The sequence below is a fragment of the Rhinichthys klamathensis genome, unplaced genomic scaffold (assembly GCF_029890125.1).
Source record: "Rhinichthys klamathensis goyatoka isolate OS25496 unplaced genomic scaffold, OSU_Roscu_1.1 h1tg000169l_1, whole genome shotgun sequence".
Taxonomy (NCBI): Eukaryota; Metazoa; Chordata; class Actinopteri; order Cypriniformes; family Leuciscidae; genus Rhinichthys; species Rhinichthys klamathensis.
This window is the reverse complement of record NW_026606700.1, coordinates 1,171,544-1,193,591: the sequence shown is the minus strand read 5'-3', so window position 1 is coordinate 1,193,591 and position 22,048 is coordinate 1,171,544. Positions and strand designations below refer to the sequence as shown.

The window sequence follows — 22,048 nt, the reverse complement described above, 5'->3', positions numbered from 1 at the left end:
GGTGCCCAAACATCATCAGGAGTGCAAAAGAAGGAAGTAAAAAAAGAAGGAAGGAAGAGGAAACCACAGAAGGTAACCACAATTTTCCCCATCCAACCTATCTATTCCATGCCCAGTGTAACGTTGCATTGTCAATGTAAAGGTTAAATTGAATGAGTGAAAACATGGCATTAAAATAGTGAAAGTATTAAAGGAATAGTTTACCCAAAAATGAAAATTGTCATAATTTATTCACCTCTTGTCATTTCAAATCTTTATGACTTTCTTCTTCAGAACACAAAAGATATTTTGAAGAAGGATGGTAACCGAACAATGGCGGTGCCCATTGACCTGCTGCATTAGTTTTGTGTCCATATAATTGAAGTGAATGGGTACCAGCATTGTTCGGTTACCAACATTCTCCAAAATATATTTTTTTGTGTTATGCTGAAGTAGTAAAGCCATATAAGTTTAAAATGACAAGAGTGAGTGAATGATGACAGAATTTTCATTTTTGGGTGACTATGCCTTTAATTGATTTCTGTACCTAATGGACAATAATTTGTATCTGTTTGTAGGTCTCGTTAGGAATGCTGCACTCATTTTATTGCCAGCACTATTTAAAGAAAACGCCACCTTCCTCTACTGTGTAGATAGTGTAAGTATAAAGTCTTCTGTATTTTCATTAACATTTGATGCACTTGACTTGAATTAAAGGAACTGTTCATGCAAATATAAAAATATTAGTCAGTAGGACTGGGCGATACATCGATTTTATCGATTAACTCGAATGTGTAGTTTACGTCGACTTCGTTACGTCAACTCCAGGGGTTAATACTTGTCTTCTAAAGCAAAATGTTACATACAAATGGTACGTTAGTGAGATAAAAAAAAAGATTAAATTTGCCAAGATAGGTTGCTATAATTAGACTATGTATAGATAAGAGAATAACATCCAATGGGGTGGCACATCAGCTCCACATCAATAATTATGAGTCTTGTTGGTTCTTGCGTGTCACGTGCCTAGCTGTCATATCCGTGTTGTCATGAACGATTCAGTCGCAAGAATGAAAGAATCAATGAAATTCAAAGTAATCAAACTGGAGCTGATGTGGTAGCATGTTGAATGTTCATCAGTAATGTTGACATTCAAACATATTACAAAGCTTGGAAGAGCTAGGATATTATTAAATATATCTCAGATTTTGTTTAAGTGAAGAAATAAAGTCATACACATAGGTTGGCTTGTTGGTAAATTATGGGGTAATTTTTGGTCTATTTGATGACTTCTGTTAATTGGTGAAAAACACTCAAAAGGTAAAATATTTGTTTTACAGGAACCCAAAGGTCCTACACCAACCAGTGTTTAACGGCTCTCCTGATCTCCTCAAGACTGAAAGTGTCAGCAGCATTATAATGGAGGCAGACATGACAAAGACTGTGGAATGCCTGTTTCCAGTCGCACAATGACTTTTATTCAAAAATATATGCATAAACTTAAACAAGAGCATGACACAAGAACACCAATACCTGTACTAAAAATGTACTGTCAACTTGTGTAAGTTGTAGTGCTATTTATTAGATGTTTTAATTGTTCATGTATTGTTTTTTATCTGCTTTGTCAAATATCAAAAATATATTGTATTGTTTTTCCTCATTTCAGAGATGCATGTAAAAGTTAAGTACTGTACATGTACATACAGTACATAAACAAGCTTATGTATGCTTATTGCTAAGTGAAAATGCTTAAATTAAATAATTCAAACTAAATGGTTGAATGTAATTTAACATCTTAAATGTAAAAAAAAGTTTTGCTGTATAATACAGAGTATACGGATGTGCAATTTTAAGTATGACACTAATATTTTTGTATGATCAATTTAATAAATTGAAACTTTTGGAATTTTCTGGATTGGTTATTTTTGTATTCATATAATTAACTGGTTTAATAATATAGAACCCCTAAATGGTTCTAAATAGAACCATCTAACTTGGATTTAAAGAACCATTTGGGGTTCTTTTTATGGAACCTATTAAAATGGTTCTATATAGAACCATTTTGGAGTTCCATATATGAAGCGGGTGATAGAACCATTTCTGGTTCTAAATAGAACCATTTCTTTTAAGAGTGTATAGTGGACTTCAACAGGAACCAATGGGTTGAAGGCCCAAATTGCGGTTTCAATGCAGCATTAAACGCTCTACACGATCCCAACCGAGAAATAAGGGTCTTATCTAGCGAAACGATTTCTTGTTAGTTAACAGCAGTTACTATGTTAATACCACATTACTCATGTGTTCCTGTGAAGTTATACATAAATGACGGAACAGTATTCTAAAGTGTTTCCCTATTTTCTTTTAGAGCTAATGTACAGCCGAAATGAACTGTTTGCATCCTTGAATTATTTCCCTGTTATCACTGTTTGCGCTATATAAATAAAGGTAATTTGACATGACTGGCATTACTTAGATACGCTAATGCTTATATTTTGTATTAGATATCTTAAAAGAAAAGGGCTAATATATGGCTGTTAGATCACATCATACAAGGTAGTTGCAAATTAATATAAGGGCTGGTGTTGTGTATGATTATCTGAAATGGAAACCAAAAGTTTGTAGATTTCAGCTCAGCTTTTCAGCGGTGCTGAATCTACACTTTCACAGCTAAATCTACAGCACCATGGCAAAAGAAATCATATTTTCCTAGAGTTTGCAGTCCAAATTAAATGTGATAAGATAACAAGAACATGTGCCATTCAATAAAGACAAGAAAGCCAGGCCAAAAACATTACTTTAGCACAAAATAACATCAGTGTGTTAACATCAGTGCTTGTGACGTCCCTACTCGTGGTTCACGAAGGGCTGTCAGGATTTGTGGAACATTGCCTTGAGCAACTAAACTCCAGGTGGATTGTTTCTGTAATAAGTGCACTGGAAGTCGCTTTGGATAAAAGCATCAGCTTAATGACTACTTACATACAAGGGAAATAACATTTTCCTGGATATGTTCCCTTGGTGACCCCTCTAAGTGATAGGTGAACTTCTGCCTTAATGTGCTTAAACTGGCACCTACTCAAACTTATTGTGAGCTTGCTATTAGCAACAACTACATAAAAAAAGAGAAAGGGACTATGATTTCCCAAACCCCACTAAATCTCTTTAAAAGGACAGAAGGGAATGAAACAAGGACCAAAGTGTGGGATCCGGAGAGAGCTATGAAATGTTTACCTCTCCCCAGAGTCCCTCTCTCATGTGCACTCTCTTCTCATAAAACCAGCATCTTACACATCTGTCTACACTAGCCGCATATTTTATTCTCTTTTCTTTTCCTTCCCATCAGGGTTGGATTGGAACTTGAATCGGAATGAAAAGAAGCAGAATTTTACTGAACTGCAATTCAGGGAAATTTAACAGGCAATCTGGGAAATGATCATTGTGCTGTTATAACACACACACACACACACACACACACACACACCTTTGGGTCAGTGAGATGTTTTTGAAAGAATTTATTGAAAGAAATTAATACTTTTATTCAGCAAGGATGGATTAAATTGATCAAAAGACATATATATGTTATAAAAGGTTTCTATTGCACATAAATGCTAACCTGGCCCTAGCCAGATGAATTTCGCTCCGCCTAGCTTCACTCACATCCATCTGGAACCTCTTCCATTGAGAGTGATTTCTCCAACCAACTTTATGGTTTAGCCAATCAGGACGCAGGGCGGGAGTTACATAGATGTGACATAGTGGAGAAGCGACCGTGAGACTGTTTTGATTCAGACAACAATGGCGGCTCGCATCGAGGAAACAAGCGTTAACATTGATGCTGCTATTTCATCCGTGTTGTCCAATCTACCTAATATTGTTTCATTAAAAGAACATCAGAGAACGGCTCTTAAGGCTTTTGTTGGTGGAAACAATGTTATATAGATCAGTGCCTTCTCCCGACCGGATTCTTCAGCGTCACGGGTTGGCTTCGGTGTGAGTGGTTGAAATAGCACGTCGATAAAGATGACAGACAAGTGGCTTATCCAATCATATGCAAGGATTTTTGATAAGGCCCAGCCTTCTGAAACGCCATTTCAATGGATCGGTTCCAGATGGATGAGTGAAGCTAGGCGGAGCGAAATTCATCTGGCTAGGGCCAGGTTACATAAATGCTGTTCTTTTGAAAGAAAATGCATCACGGTTTCTACAAAAATATTTCACAAAAATATTAAGCAGCACAACTGTTTTTAACATTGAATATAATAAGAAATGTTTCTTGAGCACAGGGGCGAAAATTTCATCAAAATGTTGGGGGGGGGGGGGGGGGGGACAATAAACATAACAATTCTCAAGAGCAATTTTTGAAGGGGACACCAATCATACAGGCAAAATTGTACGTGTACACCGAGGAAAGCCTTACTACTATTATTAGTGTAGCATGGAGACCGTTCCATTATCCTTTTTCTCAAAGTTTCTTTCTGGTTTAATGAAAAAGCTGACTAAATTGACCAAAAAATTATTCAAAACCATTATCTCTTTTGTAAATAAGTTGTTTTGTGTAAACAACTTATTTACAAAAAATGTAGATTTCTTTGTAAATAAGTTGTTTACACAAAACAACTTATTTACAAAAAAAATTATTTTGGAAAAGAATTTTCTGGTCAATTTAGTCAGCTTTTTCATTCATCGGGCCACCAAAATACAATTTTTTTTTTTTTTTTTTTTTACATACCTTTAGAACAACTGAATCAAGCCCAGTGTATAGTGAATATTGTGAGTATAGATAGATAATGTAGAAAAAGTGACACAATTTTATGCAACTGAGATGACGGGAACCATGTTTTATTTACTACGGAAAAGTCGATTGGGGTCATAGACCCCAAAGATAAATGAGGGTTAAAGTAGCATTTAGATGTTTTTACACAGACATAGAAAATATTATGACATTTTAAAAATAAAATGTTAAATATTTATATTTGAAATTATTTAAAACATGAAAAGATACTTTAAATGTGGAATTAAAACCGCCAGTAGGAGGCAGTAAGTCACTGTTAATAAATGAGTCATTGAGATTCATTCAACTGATTGTTCAAAAAGCTGATTCATTCAGTAAGGAAACACCTCGGTGTGTTTCTCAGTGCTGTGGCTTAGTTTTCAACTATTTTCGTTGGTAATATTATGGTGTCTAAAATGTACATCACTTAATATTAACTTCTTGTTTATTAAACTTGTATAAAATCACATTTGTTATCATGCTGATATCTGGAGAAAAAATGCACTCTTCGTGTGATATTATATTAGATTACCTATATTAAATGATATAAACCAACTAAATCACAGTGAAAAAGTTACAATCTAAATGCGCACTTGGACTAGTAACGTTAATCTACAAAACTAACGTTACATCACGTGTGTGTGTGTGTGTGTGTGTGGGGGGGGGGGGGGGGGATATATACTGTATTAAACAAGCTAGGTAAACGCAGACTGTATTAAACAAGGGTAACGTTAACGTTAAACGTTATAATCGCTAACATAGCAGACTACATCAGTGACAAGTAGCCTACATTTAGTAGGCCTACACAATCATATATTTGTTTTTTGACATGATTTATTAATGACTCAGCAATGCATCATCTATATTAAAGAGAAAATAATCACTTCATCCGATGTTTAAAGTGAATAAAATAACATTGACTTACTGGAGTTCCACAACTAATCATAAAGTTCATCTCTCCCGCCACCGGAATGCGTGTGTTTCGGTGCTCGGTGGTGAGGTAAAAAGGGGCGGAGGCAGTGGAAGCACTTTGAGGCAAGGGACTCAAAATGTTTAAAATGTTTTTTTGTTGTTGGCCCGTTTGCATTTGTATTATTTTATTTCTTAAACAATTATTTTAAGAATATATCATTATTTTATTTACAAAACACATATTTTAATGATATTTTAGGGGGGACAACCCTCAGATAGGGGGGGGGGGGGGGGGGGTCCTGACCCCCCCGACCCCCCCGCGATTTCCGCCTATGCTTGAGCAGGAAATCAGCTTATTCAAATTATTTCTGAAGGATCATGTGACACCGAAGACGACTGGAGTAACGATGTTGAAAATTCAGCTTTACATCACATGAATAAATAACATTTTAAAATATATTAAAATAGACCACAGTTATTTTAAACTGTAATAATATTACTGTATTTTTGATCAAACAAATGCAGCCTTGGTGAGTAAAATTTGACTTTTTGTTGAATGTAATGACAGACTTCAATCCATTTTCAGACAGATTTCCCCAAACACTTTCCATGTCTGCTATTGGTCGATTAAACCAATGTTGTTGTGTCAGGCTGGTCAGTGTGCTCAAACAAACTGAGTGATTAAGTAAAAGTTACAAGGTTGCTTGTTTGGATCCATTTAGGACCCGTGGAAAGTCTAAGTCTATGTTACTATGCAATGTTCCTCACATCTAACTTCACAACGTAATGAAGCATATGTGTGTGTGGTTGTCGGGATGTGAGGGACATGAGCAGATCACTCTGCCGTGAAGCAACACATTGATCAGTGTGTCAGGCCTGGGGGAAAGGTTAAGCCGCGTGGCGCTGCCCTCCGCTCCGGAGTGTGCCTGCCGGTCTTATCAGGATGTGAAAGAGCAGGAAAGGGCAGACGATTCCCAGGACAGCATCTGACCTTCACTAATCCAACAACCTCACTCTTCTGCTATAATGAACATAAAGGAAGTTGAGGCGGCGCTTTCTCAAACAAAAGACAAGACGAGCTAGAGTGTGTGTGGGAGACACACCTGGGCAGAGGGAGTGCAAACACTCACACAGACACACTCATTGAGAAAAATGCTGAGTTGTAGCTGCTTTTTAAACGTACATTGGTTCCTATATGCTGAGCAAGGTTGTTATACATACTATACATAACCTTTCAAAGACAAAGTGTAAATGTGTGCCCTTGTGCATAAATCTCAATGTTAAAATACTTTCTACTAATCTAGTTTAACATACAGAGAGAACTATAAGTGAGCCATGAGAAGGTTGTTTCCTCCCAGCATATAAAACATAGCAATTTATTGGTGCTATGAAATATCAATTTGTCAGTTTTGGGGCAGGATCTATCAATCAACCAATCATGGCAGATGAAATTTCAGTTTGAAAACATGATTATTTTTTAACTCTTTCCCCACCAGGGTATTTTTTTCTTTTTTAAGTTGCCCGCCACCGCCAGCATTTTTGATCATTTTCACAAAATTTTCATGGCCCCCCATAATATTTTGTATGAATATCTGAACATGCAATATATCAAAAGAAAGAACATAGCCTCTGCTTTTAGGCAAACAAACAAACAAACAAAAAACATTTTATTCTAGCTTCATTTTTGACAACACTTCATAAAAAAAGTAAATTTTTTATCAAAAAGCTGAGAAAAGCGCATTTCTGTCAGGACCACTATCGTCAAATGCGATTGACAATTAGCCTGCAGTTTGGATTGGCGGTATGGTTCTGTTCTGGGCGAGAACTCCCTGAGCATCCATCCAGCCTAGCATGGATAAGAGCAGGGAGAGCAGCAATAAACAGAGTAAACAGAACAGAACCAACATGAATGTATTGCAGATTTAAATTTCATTTATTCAAGATTTTAAAGTACAACATAATTTAAGAATTTATTCTGATACAAGGGGAATCAGAATGCCATACTGACTGCACGAGAGGAGGAGCTGGGGATGGAGGAGGGTAATTAGCTCCTGAGAAACACAATAGCTGTTGATAATAGTGAAGGAGCTTATATATGTATACAGTAATAGGCGAGTGAATCGAGTCCATCAACACCCCCAAAGCTTGGACAGTCCCATAGCTCATCCTGGGTCGACATTTCATTCAGTAACCTTAGGCAGTTTTGATTTATATGCTGTTGATGATATGTTGATGATCGCGTTATTTTACATATGCATCTATACATTTGCTATCGCTTGTTTCTGCTTCTTCTTCAAATGTCTTTTGTTTAGGAGATTCAGTACACTTTCAGAAGATGTGTCGTAGCGGCCGCTACCGTATAACAGTGAAAACACGGAAAGCCGGAAATTTTCGTCAATGGTGGAGAAAGAGTTAATAAAGAATAAAAAAAACGCTCAGAATACTGTCTGCAATTGTGCGCAACAGACAATGAGGTTCAATTCCAATTTCTGTAAAAATTATATTAAATATAAATGTATTTAAAGCTGCAGTCCGTAGTTTTTCCTCTTTCTCGCCATCTCTGTTCGAAATTAGCAATTGCAGTTATTCGCGGAATTATCAACTTTATGTGAGTTGTGCCTCGGCACGGCACAGCGCGGATGAATCCAATGTTTTGAGGAGAACGTGCGGCTGTCAGTCGCCGAGCCGGTGTGGAGACTGTCATTCAGAATCACAGATTCTACTTTTTGGAAGTATGACCAACATACGAATTTTCACCGGAAAATGTCATCTGAACAAGTAACAACCACTTTTGTTCTGACCAACTTAGGGGAATAAAACCATAGCAGTAAATCATGCTGATTAAATCTAATGATCGCTTATCATATCATGTCAAACCGTGCAAATTATACTTTGTTCTCAAATTGTTAATGTTAACAACAAGCATTACGGGACTACATTTAAAGCCCTTCAGATATACACTTACCTAAAGGATTATTAGGAACACCATACTAATACTGTGTTTGACCCCCTTTCGCTTTCAGAACTGCCTTAATTCTACGTGGCATTGATTCAACAAGGTGCTGAAAGTATTCTTTAGAAATGTTGGCCCATATTGTTAGGATAACATCTTGCAGTTGATGGAGATTTGTGGGATGCACATCCAAGGCACGAAGCTCCCGTTCCACCACATCCCAAAGATGCTCTATTAGGTTGAGATCTGGTGACTGTGGGGGCCATTTTAGTACAGTGAACTCATTGTCATGTTCAAGAAACCAATTTGAAATGATTCGAGCTTTGTGACATGGTGCATTATCCTGCTGGAAGTAGCCATCAGAGGATGGGTACATGGTGGCCATAAAGGGATGGACATGGTCAGAAACAATGCTCAGGTAGGCCGTGGCATTTAAACGATGCCCAATTGGCACTAAGGGGCCTAAAGTGTGCCAGGAAAACATCCCCCACACCATTACACCATCACCGCCACCAGCCTGCACAGTGGTAACAAGGCATGATGGATCCATGTTCTCATTCTGTTTACGCCAAATTCTGACTCTACCATCTGAATGTCTCGACAGAAATCGAGACTCATCAGACCAGGCAACATTTTTCCAGTCTTCAACTGTCCAATTTTGGTGAGCTCTTGCAAATTGTAGCCTCTTTTTCCTATTTGTAGTGGAGATGAGTGGTACCCGGTGGGGTCTTCTGCTGTTGTAGCCCATCCGCCTCAAGGTTGTGCGTGTTGTGGCTTCACAAATGCTTTGCTGCATACCTCGGTTGAAACGAGTGGTTATTTCAGTCAAAGTTGCTCTTCTATCAGCTTGAATCAGTCGGCCCATTCTCCTCTGACCTCTAGCATCAACGAGGCATTTTCGCCCACAGGACTGCCGTATACTGGATGTTTTTCCCTTTTCACACCATTCTTTGTAAACCCTAGAAATGGTTGTGCGTGAAAATCCCAGTAACTGAGCAGATTGTGAAATACTCAGACCGGCCCGTCTGGGACCAACAACCATGCCACGCTCAAAATTGCTTAAATCACCTTTCTTTCCCATCCTGACATTCAGTTTGGAGTTCAGGAGATTGTCTTGACCAGGACCAGACCCCTAAATGCATTGAAGCAACTGCCATGTGATTGGTTGATTAGATAATTGCATTAATGAGAAATTGAACAGGTGTTCCTAATAATCCTTTATATCCTTGTTTTCGCATGGGTCCGGTTGCAGTCTCTTTTTTTCTGTAGCCACTCCGAAGTCCGAAGTCTTTTGCATTTTACAACGGGTGAATCTCTAGTTATCACTGGTGATTGTCTTTTGAACCTTACTGGATCCGCCATCAAATGGATAGGTTTAATTATATCAAGTGCTGTAACAAAAAAAAAGGCTATAAATCTCCACCTCAACATCCAAACTCGCAATATAGCTTATACTAACCGAGACTCCTTCTTTATGTGTACAGATGTGACGTAATGACGCAAAGACAAGCTCGAATTTCCCGCGGAAATCCACCAGTACCACTGGAGTTAAAAACATTATTACAAGCTTACCGTTTTGAATCGAGCTAAGGCAAGCTGATAGTTTTGAACACTGGCTGGTTATGTACTTGCTCAAAAATTTATTTTGGATAAAAAATTTTTCTTTCATTCATAAAAAAGAAAAATACCATTTTCAAAAGATATCAGAAAGGATTCAGAATGCGTTTTACTAAAGGAAAGACAAGACAGCAGAATATCACTATAAGTCATCACTTTCTTCTATTGTCCTCTTGTTGATAGACTGTAGGTTGCATTTGGGGTTTTGCTGCTTTAGTATATTGGATACTCACTGGGTCATGGTTCATTTGGACAATAAGTTGTTTGACGGCATGTAGAGTGGGGTGGGCCCAAGGGGAAGGGTCCTGCCAATGACGGTTCAGATCAAAGCCCATTAGAGAACACCTAAAATAGAAACAAACAAATCAACAGTTCAACTAAATAAATAAAAAATGACAAAACACCAACACCGTTCTCTTCTTTGTGAGACCTTACTGAGAGCAAAATACTGTGCAAAGCGACAATATCACAGCGAATATGCTTTGATGTTGAATATACAGCCATGGAGAGAGGGACTTTGGACCAATAGGATTCAATGTGGGTGGGGCTATCCAGTGCAGTGTAACAGAAATAAAAACTAATCAAGTGAAACTTCAAGTTTTTATGTTATTTACTTGAAGTGGTAAAAAGTTATTGAGTTTCAACATCATCACAGTCAAGCTCGAAGTGAAATCCACACAGATTCTGCAGTCAGAACTGCAGAAAATCACACACACAGTACAAGTCCACTCGTGCGGAGTGAGCAGAGCAGAGAGAGTGTTTTCAATTCATTCTCTATGGGAGATGAGCAGCAGGCTCACACAGGGGATTGTGGGATTGACAGTGGAGAGGAGTAATCATCAAAAAGTTGTGGAGTAATCAACTTTATGCAAATGAGAGGTGAAAAACACCAAATTGCTGTGAAGGCTAAGGTAAAGGCTGTGACGTCGGTCATAAACATGCCAAAATCAGCAGATCACTTGAATTACATATTTCTCACTTTAATTCAGATTTCAAATGCTGTTTACACACTTTCATTGTGGCTAGATCATGATTAGGTTAACAAAAGTGTTTTAAAGGGATAGTGTCATTATTTACTCAAGCTCATGTCTCTCGACTTTCTTCTGTGAAACACAAAAGATGATATTTTGAAGAATTATGCAACAGATTTGTTCATAAAATGAAAGTTAACGTTGTCTAAAACAACACTGGAAAAAAAAAACATGGCACTGACCTTTTTTAATCTATTTAAAATATCTTTTGTGTTCAACAGAAGAAAGTCAGGCATAGCTTAAATAAATGTTGACAATTTTTTTCTTTGGGTGAACTATTTCAAATGACACTATACTTTGAGAATTCAAAATTAAAGTTATTATACTATAATCATGTATATAAAACACTTTAATGCCTGTATCTTAAAAGCAATCATGGTCCATAATAAAGACAACAACACTGCTCCACATTTACAGACATAAAGCGCAGATCTCTGGTGTTTTGGGCAACATTGAGTGTTTTTTTCTTCCACACCATTGGACACATGTCATCTCAAGCCATCTTTCCTACAGGTCTCTGTTTGTTATTTTCCTTTCCCTGAGGCAGTGGACTGATGTGGGGGCCGGACAGATGCCTTGAGTCCCTGCTGCTGTCCAGCTGAGACTCTGTGACTGTGACTTTGAGCTGAACCTGTAGTCAATGCTGCTGCTCTCAGAACAACACTAATCCCCAGTCAGCAAGGATTGATCCCACATCCCCTCCTGCATCTGCTTGAGCCTCTCTCTCAACTGAAAAACTACTGATTCAGCACAGAGAGAGAGAGAGAGAGAGAGAGAGAGAGAGAGGGAGAGGGAGAGGGAGAGGGAGAGGGAGAGGGAGAGGGAGAGGGAGAGGGAGAGGAGAGAGAGAGAGAGAGAGAGAGAGAGAGAGAGAGAGAGAGAGAGAGAGAGAGAGAGAGAGAGAGAGAAATAGATCTGATCTCTAATTATGGATCTCAATGGCTCTCTGTGAGGCAGCATCGGTTAAAGTTGCTGCTGAGAGCACCTTCAAGGGTCAGTGGTGGCGTATGTCGTATGTCAGCCCTGTCACCACCATTGAACCATTGATCCACCTCTGCAGTTCACAAAGCCGTCACAAGGTGGCAGCCACTGACGCAGTTTCTGGAGGCCTATAGGAAAACGTAGCTGGCCACAGCTGTATTCAGAATGATCGGCACCACTATATAAAAGCCAATAATGGCATTAGGAGTGAAGACAACACCTGCCGTGCAGCAGTGACAACACCAGCTGCAGCCCTAGAGTAGAATGGCCACACTTGTGTTCCAATTCACATCTGTAGATGTTTACTCATGTAAAATATCTTATAAAATACTGTGGCAGATCAGGGGCTTTGAGTATGATGACATAATATAGTAACGTAAAAAAATAAAGAAGCTAAAGAAGGAAAACCTAAACTGGCAATCATTATTATTAAAAATATCTATAAAAGAAATATCTTACTATAGCAATAGCACATACTATTGTACTATAAAATGAAGAAATCATAATACATTATATTATAATACAATATATAATAAAAGTATTAACAGACTTGTTATTAATTATTCTTGTTATTATTATTACTTTATTTTACAGAACAACAGTAAAATTACAATACTTACATTTACGGTTGTCCTAATTTCTTTGCTTTAAAACATTAAAACATTGAGCTTTTATTTTTTGAGGAAAACTCAGTGAGACCTTAACGCTCTTTGTTGACAACAGATTTATAAACGATTCGCATTACGAATCTAGGAAGATGGTTGGCGCATGTTGCATTCCCAAATGCAAATTATAAGCTACTCAAACACAGAGCACTTGAAGAGATGCATTTACTGAGAATCGAAACTGAAAATGAACACAGTGCTGCGCTTTACTCTGAAACATGCAGCGCGTCTATATTAAATATCTATATTATATTTAAATTACTAGTATAAACCATAAGATTTGTGATACTGGAAACTATATGACTGTTGTCATATAATATGTCACCCATAAATAATATTATGGGTGCATTCGTTCGTTTCAGCTGACCTGTAGTTTCCCAGGTACACGCCGTCAGGGTTGAGCATGGGGACAATCTTAAAGATCACATGATCTCGCAGGACCTGAGCGGTGGGATGGTGGCTGACCAGAAAGTCAATGAAACCTGCAGTAAAGACACACAAATACACACAATTAAGCCTTGCGCTTGACATGCAAAAGTTCATCCCAGTGCAAATTGAGTTTGAAAGACAAAAAAAAAAAAAAAAATATTGGACCGTAAAAGGCATAAAAATCAGAAGCTGATATCAGAGACGTACATCTCCAGTCAATACAAATGGAATGAAACAGTCAACAAAGAATGAAAGAGAGAGATTTATACAGCTGAGAAGCAAAGATCATACTAATTAGAGCAACAAAATGAGAAAGAGAGACGGAGAGAAAGGCATGTCGATAGTGGCGGTCACTTGTCCTTCCATTTGCCCTGTATAGAGAGCGAATAATTGACAGGTAAACAAGAAGCATAGAAAGAGAGAGCAGGAGTGTGCATGTGAGAGAGGGCAGACCCCATCTCGTTCCCTCATCTTCTTCAACCCCTCACCCACTCTGTCCTGCTCATTAGTGCTAATGGAGGCATAACAAGCTCTCTAATTGAGTCAATGTGGCACAGAGGCAGGCCACACTGCTATGCTATCTAATTGCTTGAAGTTCCTATATTTATTCATGCATATCCGCATGTGTGTGTTATTAAGGTGGCAGGGCAGGTGACTTTGAAGCTTCATATTGACCAAACTTCAGTTAAGCATAAAAGCCCTCTTCAGAATTACAACAAGTCCGAACTCAGTAATTAATTAGCAGCATGAAGATTTGGGCTGAGACGAGACAGAACCATTAACTACATCAGCAGACAGTTCAAAATTATTTGGATGCACACAGAGGTGGTAGAATGATTGTGTTGTTTTCAGTGGCTGATTATAATGCAGCTTGACAGATGGCACAAGTCATGCAGATATATACAAATATACAACATCTACATACAATACCATTTTTAAATGAAACAAAAAAATGAATAAATTAAATTTAACATTTTTAAAAGAAAATTTGATCGGGTCCTGAGGAAAATGTCATCATGATGTTGCGAGCGCTTACCAGGGTGTTATGCGGTTGCCGAGCATTTTCTTGCTGGTTGCTAAGTAGTTGCTTATGGCGATGCTGCTTCCATATTTCAGAAATTACAAAAGTGAAAGCTGACACTATTATTAACTGAGCAATGGCTATTTCAAAATGGCTGATGGCCAATATCGACTAACACACATCATCCTGAAAAAAATGTATTATGGTTTTCACAAAAATATTAAACAGCACAACTGTTGATAATAATAAGAAATGTTTCTTGAGCACCAAATCAGCATATTAGAATGATTTATAAAGGATCATGTGACACTGAAGACTGGTGTAATGATGCTGAAAATTCAGCTCTGGCACCACAGGAATAAATGACATTTTTTTTATATCTTATAATCGAAAACGATTTAAATTGTATAAATATTTTTACAATATAATTATTTTAGTCAAATAAATGTAGCCATAGTGAGCATGAGAAACTAAAATCTTCCCAGCCCCAAACATTTGCATGCCTATATATATATATATATATATATATATATATATATATATATACACTCACCGGCCACTTTATTAGGTACCCCATGCTAGTAACGGGTTGGACCCCCTTTTGCCTTCAGAACTGCCTCAATTCTTCGTGGCATAGATTCAACAAGGTGCTGGAAGCATTCCTCAGGGAGTTTGGTCCATATTGACATGATGGCATCACACAGTTGCCGCAGATTTGTCGGCTGCACATCCATGATGCGAATCTCCCGTTCCACCACATCCCAAAGATGCTCTATTGGGTTGAGATCTGGTGACTGTGGAGGCCATTTTAGTACAGTGAACTCATTGTCATGTTCAAGAAACCAATTTGAAATGATTAGAGCTTTGTGACATGGTGGAAGTAGCCATCAGAGGATGGGTACATGGTGGCCATAAAGGGATGGACATGGTCAGAAACAATGCTCAGGTAGGCCGTGGCATTTAAACGATGCCCAATTGGCACTAAGGGGCCTAAAGTGTGCCAGGAAAACATCCCCCACACCATTACACCACCACCACCAGCCTGCACAGTGGTAACAAGGCATGATGGTTCCATGTTCTCATTCTGTTTACGCCAAATTCTGACTCTAACATCTGAATGTCTCAACAGAAATCGAGACTCATCAGACCAGGCAACATTTTTCCAGTCTTCAACTGTTCAATTTTGGTGAGCTCTTGCAAATTGTAGCCTCTTTTTCCTATTTGTAGTGGAGATGAGTGGTACCCGGTGGAGTCTTCTGCTGTTGTAGCCCATCCGCCTCAAGGTTGTGCGTGTTGTGGCTTCACAAATGCTTTGCTGCATACCTCGGTTGTAACGAGTGGTTATTTCAGTCACTGTTGCCCTTCTATCAGCTCGAACCAGTCTGGCCATTCTCCTCTGACCTCTGGCATCAACAAGGCATTTCCGCCCACAGAACTGCCGCTCACTGGATGTTTTTTCTTTTTCGGACCATTCTCTGTAAACCCTAGAGATGGTTGTGCGTGAAAATCCCAGTAGATTAGCAGTTTCTGAAATACTCAGACCAGCCCTTCTGGCACCAACAATCATGCCACGTTCAAAGTCACTCAAATCAACTTTCTTCCCCATACTGATGCTCGGTTTGAACTGCAGGAGATTGTCTTGACCATGTCTACATGCCTAAATGCACTGAGTTGCCGCCATGTGATTGGCTGCTTAGAAATTAAGTGTTAACGAGCAGTTGGACAGGTGTACCCAATAAAGTGGCCGGTGAGTGTATATATATATATATATGCTGGTTAATTTTAGCTTTGGTCGTTGTTAAATTGAATTTGCTGTCCAATGCATATTTTTATTTTAGTTTAATATATTTTAATTAGTTAGAAACGCCCCCTTCAGAACTACAAGAGACTCCCTGTTGAAGACGCCCATTCTACGGCAACAAAGATAGGCGATAATGATTTGACATTAAGCTATGGATCCCTCTAACATAATTCACCTGTGAAAAGACTGCATTGTCTCATCATTTGTCAAGGACACTTTCAGGAAAGACACGTCTCTGTATTGTAACGCAAAGTGAAAGCAGACTTTTTCTATAGAATTGATGTTATTGATGATATTGCCTTTGAAATCTGGGCATTTTGTCAGACTGTTGTGTCAGCAAGTGTTGTGCTCCATGACAGGTAAGGTCTTTGCATTGCCGGCTTTAAACAGATTTAGGAGTGATGCAGAGAAGATCAGCTGACACTTTCTTTAATCTGCCGTACACTCCCTGACCTCCTGTGTTTCCGCTCGTCCGCTGACCTTCACTCGCAGCGGAGCCCAACGGTGTGAAGAACTTAAAGTACAAAAGGAAAAGCGTTGAAGCCCAGCGAGGCCAAACGTCTGCTGGTCAGTGTTTTGTATCTCAGCAGATTACAGGATCTCAGGACATCATCGGGCTGTGTATGTGTGTGTCGAGACGAGACAAGGTCTTACCCTGACAGATGAAGGAAGCAGGTGATTCTCCAGGGTGAACGCGGGCTGTGAGAAACACCACCCGCTTTTCTCGCTCTTGATTCAGATGGGCTGAAACACACACACACACGTACGCAAAAAGGTTAGTCTCAGCAGGTAGAGGTCTTGGCAGGACAGTGTATGTGTGGTCAGGAGCCATATGTCGTGGCCCTGGAGTTTCAGACCTCAGACATGCAGCAGGAAACCCAGTATGACAGGACAGGACTGATAGGAAATGTCAGAGCTAATGAAGACTCAACGGGAGGACATAACACAATGAGCTACTGATCGCAAGAGCAGGAGAAAAACATCTTGTGGCCGATGAATTTACAGGGACCCTTAAGTAGGCACCTTTTCAATTAAGACTTTAACTACAACAATTTAACATTAAAATAAGTAAATAAAGTTAATTAAAGTGCCCAGCCTCAAGTCTATAATATTCTAAACCTCTTTCAATGTACGTGTAGAGCTTTTTTGGCTTCTTTTTTTTTTTCACCAGGCAAACATTTTAAGTCAGAAATGAATAGCACACATTTTATGCTGGATGACTTTTGCTCAAATCTCGAACTGTATACAAGCAATTATAATAAAAATGCCTGCCTTCGCAAACACCACTAATTAGCATTTATTTGACACCATATGGACTCAATATTTACTAAAAACAGAAGTTTATTATCCATCCCAGTCCACTCAGACCATTTATGTAAATTAAGCTGTGAAAAATGGGTCGGAAACAGTCATTAAAAGGTATTAAAGACAGTAAGAATTACGCCGGTATGCAGAGGTTGGCCAGCCATAATAGAGGTCATTTATATATAGAAGTCTAAAGGTACAGCAAATAGCCTGTTTAATTCTAGTTAATGACACAGAAAGAGAGATAGAAAGAGTCAAAAGTTCATGTAACATTTTTGGCATAAAAAACTGAAAAATATTATAAGTGTACTTCGGAGAAAATACGAAATGCTACAACAGTGAAGACCCTTTTAAAGGTTTTGTCTCTTTTTAGCTTTCTGGCAGATAGCAAAATATAACAAAATACAACAAATTTAACACAAAAATAAATGCTCCAAAAGTTTCGCCCCTTTCAAACAGTTTGGTAGATAGGATTTTAAGCTTACTGTGTGTTTAAATGAATGCCATTCTAGATACTTCATCATGAATGCAATAATGACTCCTAGATCTGTTTCCAGATATTTCATCCTCTTTTTCTCTTTTACAGTCTCCAAAATGAAATCGAGGGGAATTTAATGCAGCGTAAATCAAATCAGTCCTCCTTTGTGAGCGATGCCAGTTAGGAATGGAATGGGAATACCATTCAAGTTAATGAAAAGAAAGGCTGGACGAATGCGAGAGGACTGCCAACAAAAGCTCCTCTTTAAAAGTCTGATGTGCTTCCAGTCAGAGAAGCGAGCGTATTTTAGTCTCAGAGCATTCTGTTCCTCAAGGCGGGAAGCTACTGGAACACGCACGCCGGGGAATTTGTTCGGCCTTCACGGATTTCTCTTATCGGCTGTGCTGTCGGTTGTCCGAACAGGTACGCCGGAAAGGACTTTTTCTAGCAAGGAAATAACGACCATAACGACCAAGAATTTACACCTGTGAGGAGACTGAAACAAGCACACACACTTGCAGTATACACTCACCTAAAGGATTATTAGGAACACCATACTAATACTGTGTTTGACCCCCTTTCGCCTTCAGAACTGCCTTAATTCTACGTGGCAATGATTCAACAAGGTGCTGAAAGCATTCTTTTGAAATGTTGGCCCATATTGATAGGATAGAGTCTTGCGTTTATGGAGATTTGTGAGATGCACATCCAGGGCACGAAGCTCCCGTTCCACCACATCCCAAAGATGCTCTATTGGGTTGAGATCTGGTGACTGTGGGGGCCATTTTAGTACAGTGAACTCATTGTCATGTTCAAGAATCCAATTTGAAATGATTCGAGCTTTGTGACATGGTGCATTATCCTGCTGGAAGTAGCCATCAGAGGATGGGTACATGGTGGCCATAAAAGGATGGACATGGTCAGAAACAATGCTCAGGTAGGCCGTGGCATTTAAACGATGCCCAATTGGCACTAAGGGGCCTAAAGTGTGCCAAGAAAACATCCCCCACACCATTACACCACCACCACCAGCCTGCACAGTGGTAACAGGGCATGATGGATCCATGTTCTCATTCTGTTTACGCCAAATTCTGACTCTACCATCTGAATGTCTCAACAGAAATCGAGACTCGTCAGACCAGGCAACATTTTTCCAGTCTTCAACTGTCCAATTTTGGTGAGCTCTTGCAAATTGTAGCCTCTTTTTCCTATTTGTAGTGGAGATGAGTGGTACCCGGTGGGGTCTTCTGCTGTTGTAGCCCATCCGCCTCAAGGTTGTGCGTGTTGTGGCTTCACAAATGCTTTGCTGCATACCTCGGTTGTAACGAGTGGTTATTTCAGTCAAAGTTGCTCTTCTATCAGCTTGAATCAGTCGACCCATTCTCCTCTGACCTCTAGCATCAACAAGGCATTTCCGCCCACAGGACTGCCGCATACTGGATGTTTTTCCCTTTTCACACCATTCTTTGTAATCCCTAGAAATGGTTATGCGTGAAAATCCCAGTAACTGAGCAGATTGTGAAATACTCAGATCGGCCCGTCTGGGACCAACAACCATGCCACGCTCAAAATTGCTTAAATCACCTTTCTTTCCCATTCTGACATTCAGTTTGGAGTTCAGGAGATTGTCTTGACCAGGACCACACCCCTAAATGCATTGAAGCAACTGCCATGTGATTGGTTCATTAGATAATTGCATTAATGAGAAATTGAACAGGTGTTCCTAATAATCCTTTAGGTGAGTGTATATAAGGGCTCTGTTATCACTTTCTATTAGAAGGCAAATGGATAAAATACATGGCATTTTAGAAGACAGACACTGATACACTAAAAATACTCAATTTGTCTTTGAACTAATATGGGTGATTCTATTCAATGCAGGGGTAATGCATCAAGATGAAAACTAGACATGGGATGACAAATCATGCACTGTTTTTGTGTGTGTGTTTGAGTCAGGGGAATATCATAGAATTAATAAGGCACACACACACTGACACCTCAGCAGTCTGAGGAATAGCAGAACACAGGTCAATCCTCAAAGATATCCTCCTCACTTCCAGACTTGACCACGAATGAAACATTAAAATATCCATATGCATTATTCAGCAGGCTCCTTGAATATTATATCCATCCATCACTAGCTGTAAAGACAAGCATGGCCTAATACATTATGTCTATGGTGACTCGGGCTCCCGTGGGGCCGTCTTAAAGTCTGTAAGGCATTGCGAATGCTGAAGGGAAATGATTAGAACTGTACCCGAGATCATTGTGGCAGTTCAAGGAACTGTCGTCTCAGAGGCAGCTTTTACCAGGAGCAAGAGATTGGGTTTATAAAATTCTACTGTGGTAACAACAGCTTCAGCTAAAATATAATTTTTAATAAATTATATAAATTCACCTACACTTTGATCACAAAAAGAAACGCAGTCAATAAAGCGTTCCAGGAAAATACAGTAGGCCTATTACATAACCCCCCGGTTTCACAGACAAGGCTTAAGCCTAGTCCCAGACTAAAATGCTTGTTTGAGCTGTTTTCTTGAAATATATCAGTGCCATTGTTTTGTCTCAAGATGCACATCAGTATTTTTTTTTTTTTTCTAAGGCATGTTTATAAAAGCTACTTAGATGTCCTAATTTAACTAAGGCCTAATCCTGGCTTAATCTAAGCCCTGTCTGTGAAACCGGGCCAAAATATCTGTGCATCACCATAGAGCACGGGTTTTCAAATGTTTTGATGCCACAGACCCCCAAATAAGATTGCACAGGACCCCCTTCCTAAAATATAAAAAGGTAGCTAGATTGTATAAAGGCCTAATTATTTCACTGTATTATTTTATTTTAATATTTTATTTAAAATAATTACTTTATACTAAGTTGAATTTACTTAGTTTATTTTATCCCTTCTATTTATTTTTTGTTCAGAATATTAAATAATTGTGATTATTTTATAATGTGATTTCCAACCAGAATTTAGAAAGCATAATTATTGTTTTTAATATTATTCTATATTATTTTTGTACAATAATTATTATGTGTTATATTTTTTTCCCCCATCATCTTTCTCTATATGCAAATACAGTATAGCTACATTTGTAACAATGTTGGCGGAAACTATTGCTTCCATAGTACATTTTTGTAAGAGTTTTCATCCTGTCACTGCACAGGATGTAGCAGAAAAACCACACTGCAGTGAACAGATGATTATCTGTCATGTAAAGCAACTGTTACCACATGGATGCGCACGCACACACACACACACACACACACACACACACTGCCCTCCCATGAGACTGGCTTGTCTTGTATGTCTGGTCAATAATATATCACGGCCTCTCTCGCTGTGTCCTAAACGACTCCGGTGATCGTTGAGCTCATTGCTATGTACACAAGCCTAATATGTTATTGATCTCATCTGGGTTTGTGCTGAGCTGGAGGAAATGTTGATTGCCGCTATGCAATGTTCACCCATATATATTCTAATCTGCTTCCTGGGGGCCTAAAAACACTTCAGCATGGGCTGCAATCATAAAACATTCGTCGAATTTTACAGGAAAATTTCTCTCGTCGCCTCACTCCCCCTCTCTGTCCTTCACAGAGATGGATGGCTTTGCCATTCAGAAGTCTCAGTGGAAAGGCTTGGGTGTTTGCTGGAAATGTGAACGCTTGCGTTTCAGCAGGAGCTGGGTGTGCGGGTCCATCAGTTATAAATCCCACCTCGGGCCCGACCCGCTGAAACAAGCCAGCGGATGTAAAACAATGCAGCAGCCTGGAGGCAAACGCTACACTTAGACGTGCGGGACAGATGGGGCGAGCCGTGTGTTTACCTTATGCTGAGCCTATACACTTCCCTCCCCATTAAAGCAAACAGCCCAGTAAGATTCATTACCAGTCACTTGCAGCGATTCCATACGGTTCTTTTCGGAATTAATACTCTGTAAGATGTATTTTTAATGTTCATTTGCGTCAGTGTTTTTATCAGCGTTTTCCAGAGGGCCCGCAGCTTAGCAGAGAGTAAATGTTTATCTTTATTTTGAGAACTGCTGCGTGAGCTCTCTTTCTTTCCTTTTTCTTGCTCTCAAAATAAAGCACATGACTGACTTGGAGTCCT

The 22,048-nt window shown here is 39.1% G+C and overlaps 1 protein-coding gene across 1 annotated transcript in view; it reads right to left on the bottom strand.

Moving 5' to 3' along the window:
• The window catches only part of agbl4 (AGBL carboxypeptidase 4), a 371,132-nt gene that overhangs the window by 36,736 nt on the left and 312,348 nt on the right, over window positions 1-22,048 (bottom strand). The window contains exons 7-9 of the mRNA XM_056259613.1: window positions 16,812-16,901; window positions 13,274-13,388; window positions 10,463-10,574 (exon numbers count right to left, since the gene is read on the bottom strand). Coding sequence (XP_056115588.1) covers window positions 10,463-10,574; window positions 13,274-13,388; window positions 16,812-16,901 — 317 coding nt within the window. The remainder of the gene's footprint in view (window positions 1-10,462; window positions 10,575-13,273; window positions 13,389-16,811; window positions 16,902-22,048) is intronic.